The following is a 20,261-nucleotide window of genomic DNA, read 5'->3' as shown; positions in this document are numbered from 1 at the left end:
TCACGCCGCATGTAACGCAGTGCAGTGCACTCGTTTATCCGGTCTATGACCAGTCACAGACCGGTCAGATCGCGGGTTAGGTGGCGACAGGCGGTCTGACGCACGCCTCGCCCCATCCCGTCAGGACGAGGGCTTCTAGGCGCTCGTCCCCAGCTGGAGCTAGCGTGTTACCTCCCAGAGATGGCACGTTAGTCCTGGTCAGATATATGCCAGGCTTCATCCTAACCATTACAGGCAAAATGTTGTGTGAAGAAGGGCCAACGTGCAGATTGCTAAGCTGACACGTGGTGGACAAGAATGACCGACGTGACTGGTCTGACTCCGGTCATGTCGTCAGCAGGCAGCCATGATCCCGCGTCGCGCCTGCTCCCGGCGAAAGTGGAGGTAGGTGCGGGCCGTCCCATCAGAAGGTGACTCGAACGGCAACCATGCAAATCTCCGTCCATTTGTGAAAAGGTGGGGGAAATCCCCACAAAGGAGGGGGGATGGTGCATGTGGTATCCCCTTAAGATATAAAAGGAGGACCTTGCCCACGGAGAGAGGGGGAGTTTTTTCTTGGACTGGACCTTTCCAGATTAGGAACCCAGAACAAGGGAGAGGCTGGCTCATACTTTGTAGCTCTTTCATACACAGATCTCCCAAAACACAGGAGTAGGGTATTACGCTTCTCAGCGGCCCGAACCTGTATACATCGCCGGTGTCTTCTGTGCTTCCTGTCTCGCGAACCTTCCACATACAGATTGGGAGTTTAGAGTCTCATCCAGGGTCCCCGGCCGAATCGGCAAAGGGGGGCCAGCGCGGTCTCCCGGTGAGGAGCCCCACGCTCCATCATCTGGCGCGCCAGGTAGGGGACTCTGCGAGTGATCTTCTGAGCTCTTGCACTCTTTCGTGTGCACCAAGCTTTTCCTGTTCAGCCTCATGGCTGAGCAAGCAAAGGCGCACGACCTCTCTCCGAGTGTGAGTGGCGACGACGGGGAGCCGAACCCACGCCGTCGAGCTCGTACTCCGCCGTCCCCTCCACGCCAAAGTCCTAGGCGGGAGAAGGCGCCCGAGAGGGCTGAAGGATCCGCGACTTCGACATCCACAGGAGGTGGAAAAGGGCGGCGAGATGGGGAGCGTCGCCTCCTCGTCTATGGTGACGGCAGCACGCCCCAGGGCGCGCTCCAAGCTGCGGGCGCGCTCCTACGTCACCCGCCTGTCGCCCATGACCCGGAGTCTCCAGCCCAACGTTGGCTGGACGATGTGGCCAAATTGGTCATGACTGCGCGGCAGCGCCTAGATGCTGGTGGGCGGTCCTCCGCCACCAAGGCCTCTGGTGCTGCTACCACCGGCTCCGCGTCGTCAAGACGGAGGGCACGACGAGCGGCAGCCGCTGTTCGCCATTCGGCCGCCACTCCTTCGTCGACTCCTTCGACCCGGGAAGATCTGCGTGGGGGGCCGGACGCCCGCGCCAGCATCGAGCGCCGGCGTAATGACCGACGTGCTGCCCACGCAACGGAGGGCGCTTCCTCGTCCAGAGTGTCACCTCGACACGGACGCGGGGACCAGCCCTCCGTGCCCCCGGTTGGTGGTGTCGGCTGTAGAGCCTTTGTGGCGAGTCTTCGGAATGTCCGTTGGCCCCCAAGGTTCCGGCCCACCATCGCCGAAAAATATGATGGCAGCATCAACCCCGCCGAGTTTCTCCAGGTCTACACGACCGGGATTGAGGCCGCCGGGGGTGACGACAGGGTCATGGCGAATTTCTTTCCCATGGCCCTGAAGGGGCAGGCGCGGGGTTGGCTAATGAACTTGCCACCCGCATCTGTCCACTCTTGGGAGGATTTGTGCCAACAGTTCACCATGAACTTCCAAGGCACATATCCGCGCCCCGGTGAGGAAGCGGACTTGCACGCAGTACAGCGAAGGGACGATGAGTCACTTCGATCGTACATTCAGCGGTTCTGTCAAGTCCGCAATACCAAACCATGCATCCCTGCACACGCGGTAATCTACGCGTTCAGGGGGGGCGTGCGGCACAACCGCATGCTCGAAAAGATCGCCTCCAAGGAGCCCCAGACTACCGCGGAGCTTTTTCAGCTCGCGGACCGAGTGGCTCGCAAGGAGGAGGCCTGGACTTGGAACCCCTCCGGTTCCGGTGTGGCAGCTTCGGCCGCCCCCGGATCCACCGCTCAGACAGGGCGGCGTGACAGGAGGAGGAAGAAGAGGTCAGTCCATTCCGACGACGAGGGTCATGTCCTCGCCGTCGAGGGCGCTTCGCGGGCCACCCAAAAGGGGAGGCCTGCGAGCGACAAAAAGAAAAAGGCCGGCGCTCCCAGCAGGGAGCGCCCAGCCGGCAAGTGGTGCGCCGTCCACAACACTTCCCTACACGACCTCGCGGACTGCCGTGCAGTCAAAAGTTTGGCTGAGCGGACGAGGAAGTGGGAGGAGGAGAGGAGGCAGGAGCGCCGAGAGGGCAAGTCCCCGGCGGTTCCTTCCGGCAATCGGCGAAGTGAGGCCAAGCAGAAGGCCCCCGCCGAGGACATCGATGACGGCGATGATGACCTAGGTTTCCAAGAGCCTGGGGCCACCGTTGCCACTGTCGATGGGGGAGCGTGTGCTCATGTTTCTCGCCGGAGCCTCAAGGCCATGAAGCGAGAGCTTCTGGCCGCGGCCCCTACTCATGAGGCGACGCGCCGGGCGCGGTGGTCGGAGGTTGCCCTCACTTTCGACCAGACCGATCACCCACCGTGCGTTGCCCGGGGAGGGCAGATTGCGATGGTGGTTTCTCCCACCGTTTGCAACGTGAAGTTGGGGCGTGTCCTCATTGATGGAGGAGCAGCCCTCAACATCCTTTCCCCCGCAGCCTTTGATGCCATCAAGGCCCCGGGGATGATGCTCCGGCCGTCCCAGCCAATCATCGGTGTGACGCCGGGGCACACTTGGCCGCTAGGTCATATCGACCTCCCGGTCACCTTCGGTGGACCCGCCAATTTCTGCACGGAGCGGGTGAACTTCGATGTGGCGGACCTCAGTCTGCCCTACAACGCGGTCCTGGGGAGGCCCGCGTTGGTAAAGTTCATGGCGGCGGTCCACTACGCCTACCTCCAGATGAAGATGCCGGGCCCCGATGGCCCCATCTCTGTCCATGGCGACCTCAAAGTCGCGCTCGCTTGTATGGAGCAGCGCGCGGACCGCCTCGCCGTCGTGTCCAAGCCCGAGGGTGGCGATGAGAGGCTTGGCACATCCGCCCCCGCCGCCCCGAGGCAGCGGATAGTCACGAGCGATGAGGTCCCGGTCAAGGAGGTTGTCCTGGGCGACGGCCCGTCCAAGACCACACGGATCGGTGGTCTCTTGGATGGCAAATAGGAAGACGCGCTCATCTCTTTCCTGCGGGCAAACGCTGACGTCTTCGCATGGAGACCGGCGGATATGCCCGGGGTCCCCAGGGAGGTGATTGAGCACCGTCTCGCCGTACGGCCGGGCGCAAGGCCGGTCCGGCAGAAAGTGCGGCGCCAAGCCCCGGAACGTCAAGCCTTCATCCGCGAGGAGGTGGCGCGACTTCTGGAGGCCGGATTCATCCGCGAGGTCATCCATCCGGAGTGGCTGGCGAACCCGGTGGTCGTTCCCAAGGCGAACGGCAAGCTTCGGATGTGCATCGACTACACCGACCTTAACAAGGCATGTCCTAAGGATCCTTACCCCCTGCCTCGCATAGATCAGATTGTCGACTCCACAGCGGGGTGCGACCTTTTGTGTTTTCTAGATGCATACTCTGGTTACCATCAGATTCGCATGGCTAGGGAGGATGAGGAAAAAACTGCGTTCATTACCCCCATAGGAACTTATTGTTATACGACAATGCCCTTCGGGTTAAAGAATGCAGGTCCTACTTTTCAACGTACTACTCGAATTTCTTTGGGTAGCCAATTAGGACGTAATGTTGAGGCTTATGTCGATGACTTGGTTGTAAAGACGCGCAACCAGGAAACGTTACTTTCAGATCTAGCGGAAACTTTTGAGAGCCTCCGCTCCGCCCGCATAAAACTGAACCCCGATAAGTGCGTGTTCGGTGTACCTGCGGGCAAGCTTCTCGGGTTCTTGGTCTCTGCCCGAGGCATCGAGGCCAACCCCGAGAAGATACGAGCTATAGAGCGGATGCGCCCCCCCAGCAAGCTTAGGGATGTGCAATGCGTCACCGGTTGCATGGCCGCCCTAAGTCGGTTCATATCGAGGCTGGGAGAGAAGGCGCTACCCTTATTTAAGCTCCTCAAACGCTCCGGGCCGTTTACTTGGACGGAGGAGGCTGAACGTGCCCTCACTCAGTTGAAGGCGTATCTCAGCTCTCCCCCAGTTCTGGTCGCCCCGGAGCCAAATGAACCCTTGCTACTCTACTTAGCGGCGACCCCGCAAGTGGTTAGTGCGGCGTTGGTCGTGGAGCGCGATGAGGACAATCCTCATTCCGCGCACCCCCACCTTGTGCAGACTTGGCCCGGGAGAGAGCAGGGAGGAGAGGCCCCCGAGCCGAACGGTGGCCCAAGGCCCCCGACGACCGGAGATGGCCCTCTGCCCGCTTGTCAGACGGTGCTAGGAGCCCCCGACCCCCAGGAAGGCCCCGAGGCCACTGCGGGAAGGCCGCACCTATCGCCCTCTGACCCCGAGGCTAACCCTGTGCCGATTCGACCCGGGAGAGAGCAGGGAGAAGAGGCCCCCGAGCCGAACGGTGGCCTAAGGCCCCTGACGACCGGAGTTGGCCCTTTGCCCGCTTGTCCGACGACGCCAGGAGTCCCCGACCCCCAGGGCGGCCCCAAGGCCACTGTGGGAAGGCCGCCCCAGTCGTCCTCCGACCCCGAGGTCGTCGGCACAGAAGACGAGTGCGCCCCGCGAGGCCGCTTGGGTGAAGAGCGCCCCAGGGATGCGGCCCCTAGCGAAGAGGATCGGCCCCACCGAAAGGTGCAGCGGCCCGTCTACTTTGTTAGTGAGGCCCTCCGGGATGCCAAGACCCGATATCCTCAGGCCCAGAAAATGCTTTACGCTATTCTGATGGCCTCGAGGAAACTGCGCCATTATTTCCAGGCGCATCGGGTTACGGTGGTTACGTCTTACCCCCTCGGCCAAATCTTGCATAATCGAGAGGGTACTGGACGGGTGGTGAAATGGGCAATCGAACTTTCTGAGTTTGATTTGCACTTTGAACCGCGCCACGCTATCAAGAGCCAGGCCCTCGCCGACTTTGTGGCAGAATGGACCCCGGCTCCCGAGCCCGTCTCGGTCCCCGAGGCCAGCACGGACCCCTCGCAGCTGCCTCACACCGCCCACTGGGTGATGCAGTTCGACGGCTCCCTGTCTCTTCAGGGCGCCGGTGCGGGGGTCACGTTGACCTCTCCGAGCGGAGACGTCCTCAAATACTTGGTCCGCCTCGACTTTCGAGCGACCAATAATATGGCAGAGTACGAGGGACTCCTTGCCGGACTCAGAGTGGCAGCTGGACTGGGGATCCGCCGCCTCCTGGTGTTAGGCGACTCCCAGCTGGTCGTTAACCAAGTCTGTAAGGAGTACCGGTGCTCTGACCCGCAGATGGACGCCTACGTGCGCCAAGTACGGCGTATGGAGCGCCATTTTGACGGGATTGAGCTTCGGCATGTGCCCAGACGGGATAACATGATTGCCGACGAACTCTCACGGCTCGCGTCCTCGCGAGCCCAGACCCCACCGGGCGCCTTTGAAGAAAGGCTTGCCCAGCCGTCGGCGCGACCCGACCCCTTAGGGGAGACGGATGCGCCTGACCGGCCCCCGAGGCCCGTCGGAGTCCAGGCCTCGGGACCCGAGGGGAGTGCTCCCAGCTCCCTTAGATTGATTGCTTGGATCGCCGAGATCCAAGCATACCTCACAGATAAGACTCTACCCGAGGACCGCGAAGGGAGTGAACGCGTCCATCGCATCTCCAAACGCTACGTGCTGGTAGAAGGGACCCTCTATCGGCGCGCGGCTAATGGAATCCTCCTGAAGTGCATTCCTCGGGAACAAGGCGTTGTGCTTCTTACCGATATCCATGAAGGCGAATGCGGAGCCCACTCCGCCTCGCGCACCTTGGTTGGTAAAGCTTTTCGCCAAGGTTTCTATTGGCCGACAGCTCTCAATGATGCGGTCGACCTGGTCCGCCGATGTAGAGCGTGTCAATTCCACGCCAAGCAAATCCATCAGCCGGCCCAGGCCCTGCAGACCATACCACTTTCGTGGCCATTTGCTGTCTGGGGACTCGATATCCTGGGACCGTTTAGGCGGGCCCCGGGCGGGTTTGAGTATCTGTATGTCGCGATCGACAAGTTCACTAAGTGGCCCGAGGCTTATCCGGTCGTCAAGATCGATAAGCACTCCGCACTTAAATTCATTAAGGGCATCACGGCCCGGTTTGGAGTGCCTAACCGTATTATTACGGATAATGGCACCCAATTCACTAGTGAACTCTTCGGCGACTACTGCGAAGACATGGGCATCAAGCTCTGCTTCGCCTCACCTGCCCACCCCAGAAGCAATGGCCAAGTGGAGCGCGCCAAAGCGGAAATCCTCAAAGGTCTTAAAACCAAGACCTTCAACATACTCAAGAAGCACGGCGATTCATGGATCGAGGAGTTGCCAGCGGTGCTCTGGGCAAACCGAACTACACCAAGCCGAGCAACCGGGGAAACGCCTTTCTTCCTCGTCTACGGCGCGGAAGCGGTTCTCCCATCTGAGCTCACCCTGAGGTCTCCTCGGGCCACCATGTACTGCGAGGCTAATCAAGATCAGCTTCGCAGAGATGACCTCGACTACTTGGAAGAGCGAAGGCGGCGCGCGGCCCTCCGAGTCGCGCGCTACCAGCAGAGCCTGCGGCGCTACCATCAGCGTCACGTCCGGGCCCGATCACTCTGCGTCGACGACCTCGTCCTACGCCGCGTCCAAACGCGTGCTGGATTGAGCAAGCTCTCACCAATGTGGGAGGGTCCGTATCGAGTGGTCGGCGTCCCCCGACCGGGCTCCATACGGCTGGCCACGGGCGACGGCACTGAGCTGCCTAACCCGTGGAACATCGAACACCTTCGTCGCTTCTACCCCTGAGGGGGGAGTTGGGTGTCAGGTTTCGGGCTCGGGCCAACCCCGCACCCCCTCGGGCGTGCAGGGTTGGCCGGGGGCTGCCACACATGCACTTTCTTATTTCTCTTATTTCAGAATTTCAATAAAAGCAGTTTCAATTTCCTAAAGGTTGTATCTGCGCTGTTTTTTCCTTTTGAAGAATCTTGACTTGAAATAGGTCACTCGCGCTCAATCCTGCCTTCGGGGGCTCGGGTCGGCTAAAAATCGCCAAACGGGGCCCAGAACCGAGCCGTGCCCCGGGGCGTGGTGAACTCCGGGGGGGAATCGGCAAAAACCCACAATCGGGTCACCCATAACCCTCGGTCACCACGTTCCCGGCCTGGCCAGTCTCGACATGTGGATCTCCCCAGGCACTAGCCCCGACCCGCGCCTTTTGAGGACCAGAACCTGGGCACGAGCCCTTATTCAAGCTAAGACACAAAAGGACCACGGCACAGATCATCCTGATCTCATACTCACAGCAAGATGAAATTGACACAAAAATTTCTTCATTTTTGATTACAGATTAAGTTGATCTATACAAAAAAGAGGCCCGAAGGCCTTAGAAGAAAGAAAAGAAGGAAAAACTGAAGAATGGCGGGGGTCTCGGGGCTCATTCCGATGCGCCCGGATCGCCGGCCTCGACGTCACTGTCGTCTGCACCACCGGCATTGCCCTCCTCGTCGGAGTTGGGGGCAAACGCAAGCCGAGGGGCCGAGCCCTCGAAGCTGTCGACGATATAGTCGGCGGCATCCCGAACTTGCGCGCGCGCGCGGTCCTCGGTCCCAGGAGGGAACTCATCCAGCGCCATCCATGGAGAGAAGTTGGGGTCCCTGGCCTGGTAACTCGCCAGGACGAGCTCCACCGCTCCTTGGGCGAGGTCCCTCGAGGATGACTTAATTGTCTTCTCGAGCTCCTCGGGGAGCCGTTGGAGAGCCCCGGCCATCTTCGAGAGGTGCTGGGCGAGGCCTCCCTGGTTGTCGGCGTACTTTACGGTCTGCCCTCTCCAGAGGCCCACCTGCCGACCGGCGCGATCTAGGCGGGAGACGGCGTCCCAAAGCATGCCGGGCCCGACCTCGCCTGCCAGGCGGAGGGCATCGACCTCCCCGGCGGATGAGTCCAGCGCGCTCTGCAGACCGGCGATGGTGTGTTCGGCATCTGCAAGGCGGGCGGCTAAGTCGCTTTCGCCCGCGGCCGCCCCGCCGCTGCGCACCCTCGCGTCCAGCTCCTTCGCCCGCGCCTCGAGTTCAGCGGCCTGTTGGTTCAGTGCGGCCCTCTCGGCGCGGGCACCTTCCAGATTGCGGCGCGCCTGCTCCTCCTGCGCTGCCTCGCGGAGGGACAGACTGTCCGCCAGCTGTTGCGCCGCGGCCTCGGCCCCCTCGAGAGCTCGCTCCCGCTCGGTGAGCGCGTCCTCGCGGAGGCGGAGCGCGAGCTCTTCTTCGGCGCAGGCAGCCTCGTGCGCCGCCAGCGTCGCTTCCCGGATGGTGACAGCGGCCTCGCGGTCCGCCAGATCCCTCTCCACGACGCAGGCGCGCTCTTCCAGCGCCATGGCGCGCGCCTCGAGGGCCTCTTCGCGCCGCCGGGACGCCGCTTCGGTCTCCGCCGCCCGCTGTTCTCGGGCAGCGGCAGCGTCAAGCACCCCCTGGGCGGCGTCGAGCTTCTTCCCTAGCTCCGCCTCCCAGCTCCCGTATTGAAGGCGGAGGGTGTCCTGCGCCTCGTTCATTACGGTGGTGGCAATGAGGGCAGCCCCCCGCTCCTCCTCCACTTCCTTGGCAATCTCCGCCAGCACCTGCTTACGGGTTTCAAGCTCCGAGACATGCCGGCGGTGAGCCTTACGGCCCACCTCCACCATGGCCTCCACCGAGCGTCGCCCCTCTTCGACGCGCGCCCACGCGGCGTCGAGCTCCGCCCGCTCTGCCTGCAGGGCCTCCACCTGGGCACTTAACCCGTCCAACACCGTGGTGTTTGCGGCGGCCAAGGCTTGCAGAAGGGGCTCTGCGCTCAGTAGGGCAGCAGAAGGCGTGGGGAAAAGTCGCCTCGGAGAAGATGCCGCGCGGCTCGGCCCGCCGATGGACGTGCCAGACGCAGGGATGTCCTCCGGACCTGGTTGAGCCTGAGCGTCGCCCGAGGGAGTGGGCCCAAGCGACGCGCCCGCTGCCTCGTCGCCAGCTGCCCCGGAAGTTGTCGCCTGAGCGTCGCCCGAGGGAGTGGGCCCGAGCGACGCACCCGCGGTCTCGTCGTGAGCTGCCTCGGAAGTCGCCATCGCCTCGTCCTGGCGAAATCCAGCCTCCTCCCGAGCGGCTTCCTCGGCCTGGTGGGCTCGGGCGGCCTCCTCCCGAGCGGCTTCCTCGGCCTGGTGGGCTCGGGCAGCCTCCTCCCGAGCAGCTTCCTCGGCCTGGCGAGCCCGGGCGGCCTCCTGGGCGGCCTCCTCGGCTTCCCGTAGGCGATCCGCGGCCTCTCGCCGGTCAGCTTCCCGCCTGCGGGCCTCTGCGGCCGCCGGATCCTCGGCCTCAGGCTGGCCGGACTTGGAATGGCGGGAGGGACGCGACGGGATCTCGCTGAAACAAAAGAAAAGACCAGAAGACGAACAAGATGGGCGAATGAAAACTCATGTTGAGAGAATGAATACAGCCATGATGGGTGAGAGACGAACCTGCGAGGGGGTCGGTTAAACGACCACTTTGGAGGGGAAATGAGGTTTCCCCGAGATGGTTCTGTCTCCTCCATCTTGCGGAGCCGCTTCTTCTTGCGCTCCCCCTCGAGCTGCGATGCTGGCGCGGCCCCCTCCGGGCGCTTGCTGCTGGCACGCGCCGCCCCGCCCCCTCGGGGAGGAGATGGGGGAGGTGTTCCTCCCTGCTTCCTCTTCCCCCGGGCGTCGGCAGGGCGGCTGCTCCCCGGGCCCCTGACACGGGACCCAGAAGCACGACCCCCTCCCGGGGTAGATTGCTCCCCCCGGCGGCTCCCGCCTGCGCCGTCATGGCCCTTTGGAGCTCGCTCCTCAGAGGCCCCGACCCCCATCATAATGGTCAGGATGGAGGCGCGGTCTGGATCGCTGCAGAGGGGGAGGATTCCTTGGGGAATGAGGGCCGCTTCCACGGAGTTGAGATTCAGCACCCGTTGGACCAATATCTTGAAGTCCTCAGGAGCCCAGTCCCATCTCACTCCCTGGTAGGTCCTCATGAAGTCTTCAGACCCGGTGTACTCCCAGGCGCCCCGAGCGCGCCGCTGGAGCGGCGCAATCCGACGACGGAGGTAGTCGCCATACACCATGGCCCCTGTGAGCCCCTGGGATCGCAGGCCCGCCAGACGGTCGAGGACGGCGTCATAGCCATCCCCCAGATCTACCAGCGCCCGCCAGCTGGAGGCCTGCGCCGGGGGCTGGCTCGGAAGTCGGAGGCGCGCTTCGTCGGCGAGGGGAGTGTAGAACCAGTCGCTCTTCCAGTCGTCCCACTTCTTGCGGAGGGCGCAGGGGATGTAGCGGTTCAGCGCCGGTCCCCGTGGCTGGAAGTAGCAGCCACCGACTACCGATGGCGGCGACACCGACTGCACGGTGAAGAACCACCGGAACAGCCGAAGAGATGGGCGCACCCCAATGAACATCTCGCACAGATGCGCGAAGATGGCCAATGTCATCACCGCGTTGGGGGTGAGGTGCGCCATCTGGAGATCGTAGAACTCCAGAACATCCATGAAGAAAGAAGAAAATGGCGGAACCAGCCCTGCCATTGCAAAAGGGAGAAAGAAGACGGACCGCCCCGGGTAGTCTGGCGCCGGGCGTCCCTCGCCCAGCGTGACTATCTCCCGGCCGGTGGCAGATTCCGGCATGAAGCGGCGCGGCAGCCCAGCCTGCCTCTCGCCCACGATGCGGGAGGGCGGCAGCACGCTACCATCGAGCAGAGCGGAGCCCCGTGCCATGGCGCCGGAGGAAGAGAAGATTAAGAGCGAGCGCGTGTGGCGAGGGTAGGGCGCAGGAAAGAAGGAGTTAGGGCGCAAGCGGCAAAGACAAGGGGAATAATGGCGAAAGGAAGGAAACAAATCCCTTCCTCAGTGCCTTTATACCCTTGCCAACGCTGTGCCCGGCTCCTCGTTTCTCGCGCCCACTATTTCGCCCCCTCGTTTCTCGCGCCCACGCTTCCACTAATCCCATTCGCCCGCTTGCGGCGCATAAGGTGGATATGCGGTTGTGGCAGTCGAGGTAGATCATATCGTGCGCGCGTTAATTACGCTCGCCAACCGAGGCGGCGTTACCATATCTCCAGATGAAACGAATCGCCATGTCCAGATTCGTGTGCTACTCGAGTAATGTGGCAGTCTTGAAGAGACCGCTCATTATTGACAGCCGAATTACCACTGCCGATGTGCATGATTTGTGACCGTTGGGTTTCTGCCCAATCGTGGAGACCGGTCCCACCTGTCACCAGGCCTTAGGAGTGGCGTCACGCCCGACCGCTTCCCTTGAGGAGGGCGATCGCCCTGGCATAACGCCGGGGGCTACTGTCGGTGACATGGGATCGGGAGTATCATGACTAGAGGTTTGAGGCAGACACAATCGCCCACGTGGCCTGGCATCCTCGGGGGACATCGAGCCCGAGGGTGATGTGTTCGCCCTCCTCTTAGTCCCCCTGTGGGGGTCGGGCTGCACCCCCCTCGGCCCCGAGGGCCGAGGCGCCCCGACCCCTCGTGGGTTTTTTTTGCTCCGCGTGTATGGGTTAGGTGAGCACAGTGGGGGCTCACCTAACCACATTTATTGCGGGTTGGCTGAGCGTGTCACGCCGCATGTAACGCAGTGCAGTGCACTCGTTTATCCGGTCTGTGACCAGTCACAGACCGGTCAGATCGCGGGTTAGGTGGCGACAGGCGGTCTGACGCACGCCTCGCCCCATCCCGTCAGGACGAGGGCTTCTAGGCGCTCGTCCCCAGCTGGAGCTAGCGTGTTACCTCCCAGAGATGGCACGTTAGTCCTGGTCAGATATATGCCAGGCTTCATCCTAACCATTACAGGCAAAATGTTGTGTGAAGAAGGGCCAACGTGCAGATTGCTAAGCTGACACGTGGTGGACAAGAATGACCGACGTGACTGGTCTGACTCCGGTCATGTCGTCAGCAGGCAGCCATGATCCCGCGTCGCGCCTGCTCCCGGCGAAAGTGGAGGTAGGTGCGGGCCGTCCCATCAGAAGGTGACTCGAACGGCAACCATGCAAATCTCCGTCTATTTGTGAAAAGGTGGGGGAAATCCCCACAAAGGGGGGGATGGTGCATGTGGTATCCCCTTAAGATATAAATGGAGGACCTTGCCCACGGAGAGAGGGGGAGTTTTTTCTTGGACTGGACCTTTCCAGATTAGGAACCCAGAACAAGGGAGAGGCTGGCTCATACTTTGTAGCTCTTTCATACACAGATCTCCCAAAACACAGGAGTAGGGTATTACGCTTCTCAGCGGCCCGAACCTGTATACATCGCCGGTGTCTTCTGTGCTTCCTGTCTCGCGAACCTTCCACATACAGATTGGGAGTTTAGAGTCTCACCCAGGGTCCCCGGCCGAATCGGCAAAGGGGGGCCAGCGCGGTCTCCCGGTGAGGAGCCCCATGCTCCGTCAGTAGGGGTAGGGTTTGCGTGCATGCGTTCATAGGGGTGAGTGCGTGTGCGTTGTGAGTGTCTGCGTTTTACAAATTAAATTAATCTATTTCTAAAAAAATAATTAATCATCCGGTAGTGACTCATTCAGATTTCTCAAAATTTTAATTTCCTCTCCTCTTAAATAACGAATGGATGAATTATTAACTACTACCTCCGTTTCAGGTTAAAAAACTTTCTAGCATTGTCCATATTCATATACTCTATCTATAGTTGGCCATAAGGCCCGAGGCCCGAAGGCCCGGCCCACGGCACGCCTTTTTGGCCCGGCCCAAGCACGGCACGGCCCGACTTGGGTCGGGCCCGTGCTGGCCCGGCCCGACCGTCGGGCCGTGCCTGGGCCTCCCCACCGGCACGCTGGGCTGGCCCGGCACGGTCGGGCCGGCCCGGCACGATGGGCCGGCAGGCCAGGCCCGGTACATAAAGTATGGGGACTAAAAATAGACATATAAATGTAACTGTCTAAAGAATAGGGACCTTAAATAGACTTATTTTAGCTATTTATATACCCCAGCCCAAAGAAGAGGGAGGTAAAATAGACTTTTTGTAGCTGTACATATGTCACAGCCCAATAGGAGGGAGGAAATTTAGACTTATTCTGAGGAAAAGCACGACGGCCCATCGTGCCTTCGGGCCGGCCCGGCACGGCCCGAGGCGTGTTGGGCCGTGCCTGGGCCGTGAGTGCGGCACGTGGGCTGGCACGGCACGGCCCGGTGCGTCGGTCGGGCCGTGCCGGCCCGACAAGCCTCGGCCCAGGCACGGCCGGGCCTGGGCCGTGCCGTGCCGGGCGGCCCACATGGCCAACTATAACTCTATCCGTCCCTAAATATTTGACGCCATTGATTTTTTTAAACATATTTGACCGTTCGTCTTATTCAAGAGCGTTTGTGAATATTATTCAAAAACTTGAGTAGTAGTAGTATATTTAATAATGAATCAAATGATATGAAAAGAATTAATAATTACTTAAATTTTTTAAATAAGACGAACATTTAAAAAAGTCAATGGTGTCAAATATTTAGAAACGGAGGAAGTATATGTTAATGAATCTTGATACACATATATTTTTAGATTTATTAACATATATATAAACATGGTCAATGTTAGAAGTTCTTATAATTTGAAACGCTTTTCTTTCTGGCACTAATAGCCTGAGCGGGAAAGTGAATTCATCCCTCGAGGGGATATCTGCTCGTTTCGTGCATGTCATCTAAATAGTCATAAAAAATATAAAAAAATTGGCAACATAGATTAATATGAAATATATCACTCCACAAACATACAGGTTTAAATTCAACTTCTACAAGTTGTAACAAAAATAACAAATATAGTTGTGAATGTGCCATAACTATTTTCAGTTTAATTTGTTATTTTTGTTGCAAATTATAGAAGTTGAATTTGGTATTTCATGTTTGTGGAGTGATATATTTTGTATTAATCTATGTTGTTAATTTTGTTCAAAATTTTTTATAACTATTTAGATGATATACAAACAACGAGAAAATGTTCCCTCGATTGATGAAAATCCCTATCCTAGCCTGAGCTGACATTACTCTAAGAAAGATACTACTAGGAATAGTCGAATAGGAACAAACTAATATTGGCAAATGAACCGGAGCCATATCTGCAAACAAAAACGGCAGGGCCCTAAAAATAGGAGACGTTAACTCGCTCCACTCCTGGTTCACATTCATTCCACCATATACGCGCGCGTTACCACCTTTTGACCGATCAAATTAACGTATACTCCATGGCGAGGACGGCGGCGGCGGCGGTCTCCGACGACGACGACGATGGCCCGCCGGCGTACACCGTGCCACGGGGCCCCCGCCGTGACCCCAGGCTCAAGGACCTCGGCATCTCCTGCATGCTCAACACCGAGGTGGCCGCGCTCCTCGCCGTCATCCGCCGCCGCCCGGACCCCTACTCCTACCTCCCGCCGGCGGTCGCCGCCGCGGAGGAGGCGACGTTCGCCGGGCTCATCCAGTCGCTGAAGAACCTGCGGGGGCTCCTCTTCCAGCCCCGGCACGGTGCCTGGCGCTGCTCCGACCCGGCCATGTACCTGAAGCCGTTCCTCGACGTGGTCCAGAGCGAGGAGTCGCCGCCGGCGGCCACCGGCGTGGCGCTGTCGTCGGTGCTCAAGATCCTGAGGATCGACGTGTTCGACGAGTGCTCCCCGGGCGCCCGCGACGCGATCCAGGCGGTGCTGACGGCGGTGAGCAGCTGCCGCGTGGAGCGCATCGCCGACCCGGGCGCCGAGGAGGCCGTCCTCCTCCGCGTGCTGCAGGTGCTCGCCGCGCTGCTCCGCGCCCGCGCCGCGCCGCTCCTCTCCGACCACGCCGTCTGCAACGCCGTCAACACCTGCTTCCAGGTGGTGCAGCACGCCGCCAGCGGCCGCGGCAGCGAGCTCCTCCAGCGCACGGCGAGGCACTGCATGCACGAGATCCTCCAGGCCGTCTTCGCCCGCCTGCCCGACATCCCGGCCGCCGACGCCGCCGACGCCGACGACCTGTCCGTGGCCGGCTTCGGCGCGCGCTGCATGGCCGACATCTTCAACTTCCTCTGCACGCTGCTGCTCAACGCCCCCGACATGGTGGCCACCGGGGACGGCCACGGCGCGTTCATCACCGAGGAGGACGTGCAGCTCTTCTCCCTCGTCCTCATCAACTCCGCCATCGAGCTCGGCGGCGAGGCCATCGGCAAGCACCCCAAGCTTCTCCGCCTCATCCAGGACGACCTCTTCTACCACCTCATCCACTACGCCACTGAGTCCAGCCCTCTCGTCCTCTCCATGATCTGCAGCACGGCTCTCAACCTCTACCACTTCTTGCGCCGGTAATAACGAGGAGCTCGATCGCCATTGATTCAATCAATTTATGAAGGCAAGGTGTTCGTCCAGGTTCCTGAAGCTGCAGCTCGAGGCGTTCTTCATGTACGTGCTGCTCCGGCTGTGCGGCGGCGGAGGCGGGGCGCAGCTCCAGGAGGTGGCGATCGAGGGGCTGATCAGCTTCTGCCGGCAGCCGACGTTCGTGATCGAGATGTACGTGAACTACGACTGCGACCCGATGCTGCGGAACGTGTACGAGGAGGTGGGGAAGCTGCTGTGCAAGGCGGCGTTCCCGGCGTCGAGCCCCATGACGACGGTGCAGCTCCAGGCGTTCGAGGGCCTCGTCAACATGCTCACCACCATCGCCGACAACGTCGAGGTCGACAAGGCCCCCGACCACGCCGCCTACGCCGTCGACATCTCCGACTACCGCCTCTTCTGGGTGGAGCGCTGGGACGCCGCCGCCGCCGGCGGCTCCGGCAACAACGAGACGTGGGTGGACTTCGTCCGCAAGCGGAAGCTGAGGAAGAAGAAGGTGGCGATCGCGGCGAACCACTACAACCGCGACGAGAAGAAGGGGATGGAGTACCTCCGGCTGAGCCAGCTGGTGCCCACCCCGCCGGAGCCCCGGAGCATGGCCTTCTTCCTCCGCTACTCGCCGGGGCTGGACAAGAACAAGATCGGCGAGCTCCTGGGCGACCCGGAGGAGCAGAGCCTGAGGGTGCTCAAGGAGTTCACGGAGACGTTCGACTTCACCGGCGTGATCCTGGACACGGCGCTGCGCACCTACCTGGAGACGTTCCGCCTCCCCGGCGAGTCGCAGAAGATACAGCGGATCCTGGAGGCGTTCTCGGAGAGGTTCTACGAGCAGCAGACGGCGGAGGTGTTCGCCACCAAGGACGCCGCCTTCATCCTCTGCTACTCCCTCATCATGCTCAACACCGATCTCCACAACCCACAAGTAGGGGTGCAAGTGGGCTTGTCCGCAAACCCGCTTATAGACAAAATTAGTACGATTTGACCAGCGAGTTATCTATTAATTTGACATATTAATATGTTTATGGATCGACCCACTTGTATATCTAAATGGGTTTATCATTTATTTGACTTACTTACAAGTGAACTCACGGGTTGGCCGGCTTGCATCCTTACCCACAGGTGAAGAAAAAGATGTCGGAGGACGACTTCATCCGCAACAACCGTGCCATCAACGCCGGCAAGGACCTCCCCAGGGAGTACCTCTCCGAGCTCTTCCACTCCATCTCCGGCAACGCCATCACCGTCTTCAGCCAGGCCTCCGCCGCCGCCGAGATGACGCCCACCAGATGGGCCGACCTCGTCAAGCGCTCCCGCGCCATCGACCCCTTCACCCCCTGCGACTTCAAGCACAAGCTCACCCGCGAGGTGTTCGTCACCGTCTCCGGCCCCGCCGTCGCCACCCTCGCCGCCATCTTCGACTACACCGACGACGAGGACATCCTCAACCAGTGCGTCGAGGGCCTCATCTCCGTCGCCCGGATCGCGCGCTACGGCCTCGAGGACGTCCTCGACGAGCTCCTCTGCTGCCTCTGCAAGTTCACCACGCTGCTCAACCCCTACGCCACCACCGAGGAGACGCTCTTCACCTTCAGCAATGAGCTCAAGCCCAGGATGGCCACGCTCGCGCTCTTCACCATCACCAACCGCTTCGGCGAGTCGGTGCGCGGCGCGTGGAAGAACGTCGTCGACTGCCTGCTCAAGCTCAAGCGCCTCAAGCTGCTGCCGCCGTCGCTGGTCGACCAGGAGGGCGGCGCCGGCGCCGCCGTGAGCACGGAGCGGCTGGGACACCGGGCCAAGTCGGAGTCCGGCGTCATCTTCCCGTCGTCGCACCGTGGCGCCGGGACGAGCAGGCACGTGTCCGGCATGATCGGGCGGTTCTCGCAGTTCCTGTCGCTGGACGCCGGCGGCGAGTCGCTGCTGTCGGTGGGGAGCGAGTTCGAGAACAACCTCAAGATCATCCAGCAATGCCGGATCGGGAGCATCTTCACGGAGAGCGGGAAGCTGCCGGACGAGTCGGTGCAGAACCTGGGGCGGGCGCTCATCTTCGCCGCCGGCGGCAAGGGGCAGAAGTTCAGCACGCCGGTGGAGGAGGAGGAGACGGTGGGCTTCTGCTGGGACCTCATCGCGGTCGTCTCGTCGGCGAACGTGCACCGCTTCACCACGTTCTGGCCGCAGCTGCACGACTGCTTCGCCGCCGTGTCCCAGCTGCCGCTCTTCTCGCCGTGCCCGTTCGCCGAGAAGGCGATCGTGGCGCTGTTCAGGGTCGCCGTGAGGCTGCTCTCCGGCGGCGGCGGGGACCGGATGGCGGAGGAGCTGGTGTTCAAGTCGATCAACCTGATGTGGAAGCTGGACAAGGAGATCCTGGACACCTGCTGCGAAGGCATCTCGGAGTGCATCGTGAAGCTGCTGATGGAGTACGCCAGCAACGTGCAGACGCCGATCGGGTGGAAGACGGTGCTTCACCTGCTGTCCGTCACCGGGCGGCACCCGGAGACGTTCGACCAGTCGGTGGCCGCCATGATCAAGCTCATGAACGACGGCGCGCAGGTGGTGACGCGGTTCAACTACGCGGCGTGCATCGAGGCCGCCTTCGGGTTCGCGGCGCTCAAGATCAGCCCGCTCGACATCAGCACCAGGATCCTCCAGCTCATGGCCGACTCCGTCAACTGGCTCATTTTATGGCACAAGTCCGGCTACTCCGACCCGGGCAACGCCTGGAGCAGCTCAAGCTCGTCGTCGTCGGCGGCGGCGATGATGATGATGGAGGACGCGTCGCGGATGGGCAACCTGGCGACGAGCATGTTCATCAAGCTCGCGGAGGCGCTGCGCAAGACGAGCCTAGTCCGGCGAGAGGAGATACGGAACCAGGCGGTGGCGGAGCTGGGCCGAGCGTTCGCCCTGGCCGCCGCCGGCGAGCTCGAGCTGGGCCCGACGGGGTCGCTGGCGTGCTTCAACCTGGTCATCTTCGCCATGGTGGACGACCTGCACGAGAAGACGCTGGAGTACTCGAGGAGGGAGGGGGCGGAGAGGGAGACCCGGAGCATGGAGGGGACGCTGGCGGCGGCGACGGAGCTGCTCGCCGACGTGTTCGTGCTGTTCCTGGGGACGCTGGCGCAGGGGGCGGGGTTCAGGACGTTCTGGCTGGGGGTGCTCCGGCGGCTGGACACGTGCATCAAGTCGGACCTGGCGGCGGGCGGCGGCGCCGGCGTGATGCAGGAGCTGGTGCCGAGGATGCTGAAGCGGATGATCGTGGAGATGAAGGACAAGGGGGTGCTGGTCGCCATGGAAGGAGACGAGCTGTGGGAGATCACCCACATCCAGATCCAGTGGATCGCTCCAGCTGTCATGGAGGAGCTCTTCCCTGATTGATTACTCACTTACTCACTGCAGTTAATTACTAGTGTTATTAAGTTAGAGGTTACTCTGATAACCAATGTCATATATTAAAAAACGGAGACAGTATTATTGTTCAGTCTTTCTTTTTATTCTAACTAGGAATGTACACATTACCTCTATAACCATCTACGAAAGACTATGGCTTAGTTTTGGACTAAAATTAGGAATCAAAGACTAATGAGACTTTTAGCTTTGGCTATAATTGGTTAAGGTATATTCGAAGTTATTTTTACAGCAAATTATAGAAGTGACATATTACATATTAATATATTATATTGATTTTTTTCGAGTTTTTTCATAATCATTTAAATTTAAATGATAATGAAAAAAAAAGGAGAATGTTTCCTTGAGAGTTTGGGACAGTTTTCCCTTCGATTGGGGTGAAGGCAGTGTTTTTTTCTTAAATCAAATCTCAAATCAAGGGATCCTAAAATCACAATACCTGTGTTTCAGATGTGAATGATCTCTCTAATTAGCCAATATATGGGTAAAATGTGTGAGGCATGACATGTTGTCATTTGTTCAGTTATATATGCGCTGAACCTTGATATTTGCCATTGTGGGCACCACTGGCATTTACTGAGACCAAACAATTTGGTTCGGTATTTGGTCTTTTAGTAATTTAGGTCAAGAATGAAATACAATGCAAAATAATCAATACCAAGCTATCCTTTCGATTGGTTCAATTCGGTTTTCAATTATAACCTTTTCTTTTAACTTACTGTTTAAGAGAAAAAAAACCCACAAATTCACAATTAAATAGCGAACGCAGTCGCACGTCAACATCAAAATGGATGAGGCATTGCCGCTAGCTAGCACCTATAGGCTAGAGTTTAGAAATGGTAGGAGAAGAGGTCGGACCACCTAAATTCAAGGATGGGGAGGCATTATGTGGTTATTGCTGGGCTTTTGGTGTGAGAACGCCTGGTAGGGAGCGGGACCATGCATCTATGAGAGGGGTAACCGAATGGAGTGGTGGCTACGAAAGGGAGAGGGGTCTTAGCGGATTGTTGTGGTATCTTTCATGTTAGTTTTTAGGATATATTAATAATTGCTACGATTATATACTAAGTTTTAAGTGATTAGCGGTTGTAATTGTATGGAAGGTATAGATTAGGTTGGTGGGTTGGGCTGTGTTACACTTTGAGCTATATATAGTTTATTTGTCAGTCTGGTTAACCAAGATAATTGATCAAATTAACCATACTAAATTCATTTAGTTACAAATTGTCATTACATGGAAACTATCAAGTCAACAATTGTAAGTAAAGTGAGA

At 59.5% G+C, this 20,261-nt stretch overlaps 2 protein-coding genes across 2 annotated transcripts; one reads left to right on the top strand and one right to left on the bottom strand.

Annotated features, from left to right (window-relative positions):
* Nucleotides 1–7,702: 7,702 nt before the first annotated feature.
* On the bottom strand, nucleotides 7,703–9,352 carry LOC136356039 (basal body protein 10-like). Its single transcript, XM_066309434.1, has one exon. The coding sequence runs from the start codon at nucleotides 9,350–9,352 to the stop codon at nucleotides 7,703–7,705; it is 1,650 nt and encodes a 549-aa protein (XP_066165531.1).
* Nucleotides 9,353–14,410: 5,058 nt separating this feature from the next.
* On the top strand, nucleotides 14,411–19,182 carry LOC4334954 (ARF guanine-nucleotide exchange factor GNL2). The gene is made up of 3 exons (XM_015779679.3): nucleotides 14,411–15,558; nucleotides 15,623–16,511; nucleotides 16,709–19,182. The coding sequence occupies exons 1-3, from the start codon at nucleotides 14,474–14,476 to the stop codon at nucleotides 18,956–18,958; spliced, it is 4,224 nt and encodes a 1,407-aa protein (XP_015635165.1). The 5' UTR covers nucleotides 14,411–14,473; the 3' UTR covers nucleotides 18,959–19,182.
* The last annotated feature ends 1,079 nt before the right edge of the window (nucleotides 19,183–20,261 follow it).

The sequence above is a fragment of the Oryza sativa genome, chromosome 4 (genome assembly GCF_034140825.1).
Source record: "Oryza sativa Japonica Group chromosome 4, ASM3414082v1".
Lineage (NCBI taxonomy): Eukaryota > Viridiplantae > Streptophyta > Magnoliopsida > Poales > Poaceae > Oryza > Oryza sativa.
Note: the sequence above shows the minus strand (reverse complement) of the source record. Positions and strands in the feature narration are given on the sequence as shown.

Excerpts from the sequence above, each read along its gene's own strand:
- LOC136356039 (XM_066309434.1), bottom strand. The coding sequence starts at position 9,352 with ATGGCGACTTCCGAGGCAGCTCACGACGAGACCGCGGGTGCGTCGCTC.
- LOC4334954 (XM_015779679.3), top strand. The coding sequence starts at position 14,474 with ATGGCGAGGACGGCGGCGGCGGCGGTCTCCGACGACGACGACGATGGC. Across the intron at positions 15,559-15,622 it reads CTCTACCACTTCTTGCGCCG|GTTCCTGAAGCTGCAGCTCG; the intron begins GTAATAACGAGG and ends GTGTTCGTCCAG. Across the intron at positions 16,512-16,708 it reads CCGATCTCCACAACCCACAA|GTGAAGAAAAAGATGTCGGA; the intron begins GTAGGGGTGCAA and ends CCTTACCCACAG.